The sequence below is a fragment of the Oratosquilla oratoria genome, chromosome 13 (genome assembly GCF_046742065.1).
Source record: "Oratosquilla oratoria isolate Oo_2021 chromosome 13, ASM4674206v1, whole genome shotgun sequence".
Taxonomy (NCBI): domain Eukaryota; kingdom Metazoa; phylum Arthropoda; class Malacostraca; order Stomatopoda; family Squillidae; genus Oratosquilla; species Oratosquilla oratoria.
This window is the reverse complement of record NC_134789.1, coordinates 68,081,997-68,084,496: the sequence shown is the minus strand read 5'-3', so window position 1 is coordinate 68,084,496 and position 2,500 is coordinate 68,081,997. Positions and strand designations below refer to the sequence as shown.

Here is a 2,500-nt window from a genome sequence, read left to right as displayed (position 1 = left end):
TCACCAGGAGCGCCGTCGAGTACTGGACATAGCCTCCGTCATGAGACCCCAGAGGATGCATGGACGAACTGCAAAGTACAAGAAAAAAGGGAAAATTTATTACTCATTTGCATCTATATTCTGTTGAACTTAGTCACCCTTTCTTTGATTTGTGAAAATAAAGTCGTATGCAGACTACTTTTCTGTGATTTTTTTTTATTTTTTTTTTTAAGAACCCTTGACAATTCCTTTGACACTTTGGGGGGTCAGGAGTGTTCCCTAAATCAGGTGTTCCCTGTCTAAGGTAATCGTGTCGCTGGGGATAGGATAAATGATCCCTGTGGTACACCACTTAAATTTTGTTACCTAATTCATATGTAAATATTTTCCATCCAAGGATATGATAAATCTAAATTTATTACTCATTTGCATCTATATTCAGTTGAACTTAATCACCCTTTCTTTGATTTGTGAAAATAAAGTCGTATTCAGACTAATTTTCTGTGATTTTTTTCATATATAAGAACCCTTGACAATTCCTTTTATGCTTTGGGTGGTCAGGAGTGTTCCCTAAATCAGGTGTTTCCTGCATAGGGAAAACGTCGCTGGGGACAGGAGAAATGATTCCTGTGGTACACATCTTAAATTTTGTTACCTAATTTAGATGTAAATATTTTCCATCCAAGGATATGATTAATCTGGATGTTGCACAAGCATACAGCATTGTTCTCAAGAAAAAAAATAATGACAACTGAAAAGATAAATGAATGAAAATATGAAAAAAACTAACATGATAGAAGAGTGTCGAGAAATGTAACCTCTGTAACTTTGTCATATAGCTCAATGTGACGGAGAATTTCTTATATGAATAAGGACATGAAACAACAATTTGTTGAAATAAAACAAATTCCAAATATGATGTTTTCATATTACCGCTAATATTAGCAAGTGTACACAGCTGCTTAAATATACTAGGTATACATGTGATGGAGATTCCAAGGAGGATTTTTTATGCTGTCACTCTTTGGAAGGTTCAGTTAGAAGAAAGAAAAAATTCCAGGAAGCGAAGATTTTTGTAACAATGAAGTTTTGTCCTGGGATAGTGTGCAGACTTGACTGAAGATATTCAGGTATGCCGGAAAACTGCTCTGGTTTTCCAGGGAGGATTAAAGAATCCAGTCTTTGTATATAAACATTCCATTACATGCTCCATCATTCTGACTTGGTGTTTAAGATTCTGCCATCTAAACTTCGAAATGCTCAGAATGTTGTCAAAATTGTGAACATGATTAAGGTTAGTGCTTCCAACAGCTGCTTCTTCAGGTTGCTACGCCATTTTTTTTTTTTTTTTTAAAGAAGACATTGCTTAGCCACAGTGAGGTAAAATTTCTCTCTCTTAGGGGCAGAGAATAAGTGACTAATTCTCATTGAAAGAGGAAAATTACTTGAAGGCGAAGACTTTCTTGATAGTACAGCGTTACAGACTACTTACGGAAAAACCTCTAGCAAGAAAAATGCTCTACAGTCAATACAGGTGACGTGTTTTCCTTCTCTGCCAACTTGCAACTGGAACTAGCTCACCTAAGTGACATTCCCTTGTCAGAGTTGGATAAATGTCTCTCGGCTCAGTCATCTATTGATGCTGGTGAACTCATCCATCATAAAAGGAAACCATGAGAATCTGACATCTAGACAGAAGAATTGTGTATTTTCGAACAAAAGATTATTGGATATCTTGTTTCTGGTAGAGGAGCTTACTGCTCGCTCAGTTAATCGATCAACTATTTCGGATCCACTGCTAAATAAAGGTTTCTCTCATACTTTTCCATGACTCAAACAACTGCTCTGACCTCTGCCAGACACTTCTGCAATCTTCTCTATCTTGTCTCTTCACCTATCTGGTCTTCTACTTTTACGCTTTCCATCTCGCGTAGTCCAGTCAATAACATATTTGCTCCATCGCCTATCAACATGACAATGCACATAGTAATGTTATTCAGGAGAGCTTGTTTCTTTTACAAGTGGAATCAGGTGTTGTTTGACTTATCTAGAGCAGAACAATAAATTCACTCAAAGACCATTTACTACAGACACTCACTCACTCATTCACTTCCTGGACATTCGCGAGAGGACTTCCCCGACTTCGTGGACAGTGCGACTGTTCGAGAAGAACCTGGTTCTTTCCTACTGACGAAGTTCGTGTCGGAGATGAGTGGGTCGTACCACATTGTTGCAGATGAGTGGGTCGTACCACCTTGTTGCAGATGAGGGAGGTTATACCACCTACACAATAATCAATCTATTGCAAAGCTGGTAAAGTAGCAATTGATGTCGGGTAACTACATATTGCGGTCCTGGAAGATGGACAACGAAGCTGCCTATTTTCAAAATCCATCTACCCCGTCACCTACAGCTTTCCTTCTATCAATTTCAACTGTATTTCTTACACTATTTAACACATGGAGAGTTGACAATCAGCAACTTCTCTTCTCTCATTCCAAGTTTCAGTCGGTGCTATAGA

The 2,500-nt window shown here is 38.1% G+C and overlaps 1 protein-coding gene across 1 annotated transcript in view; it reads right to left on the bottom strand.

Moving 5' to 3' along the window:
- The window catches only part of LOC143032476 (carboxylesterase 4A-like), a 349,653-nt gene that overhangs the window by 102,263 nt on the left and 244,890 nt on the right, over positions 1-2,500 (bottom strand). The window contains exon 8 of the mRNA XM_076197319.1: positions 1-68. This exon is cut by the window's left edge and continues 113 nt beyond it. Within this exon, the coding sequence (XP_076053434.1) occupies positions 1-68 (68 nt within the window). The remainder of the gene's footprint in view (positions 69-2,500) is intronic.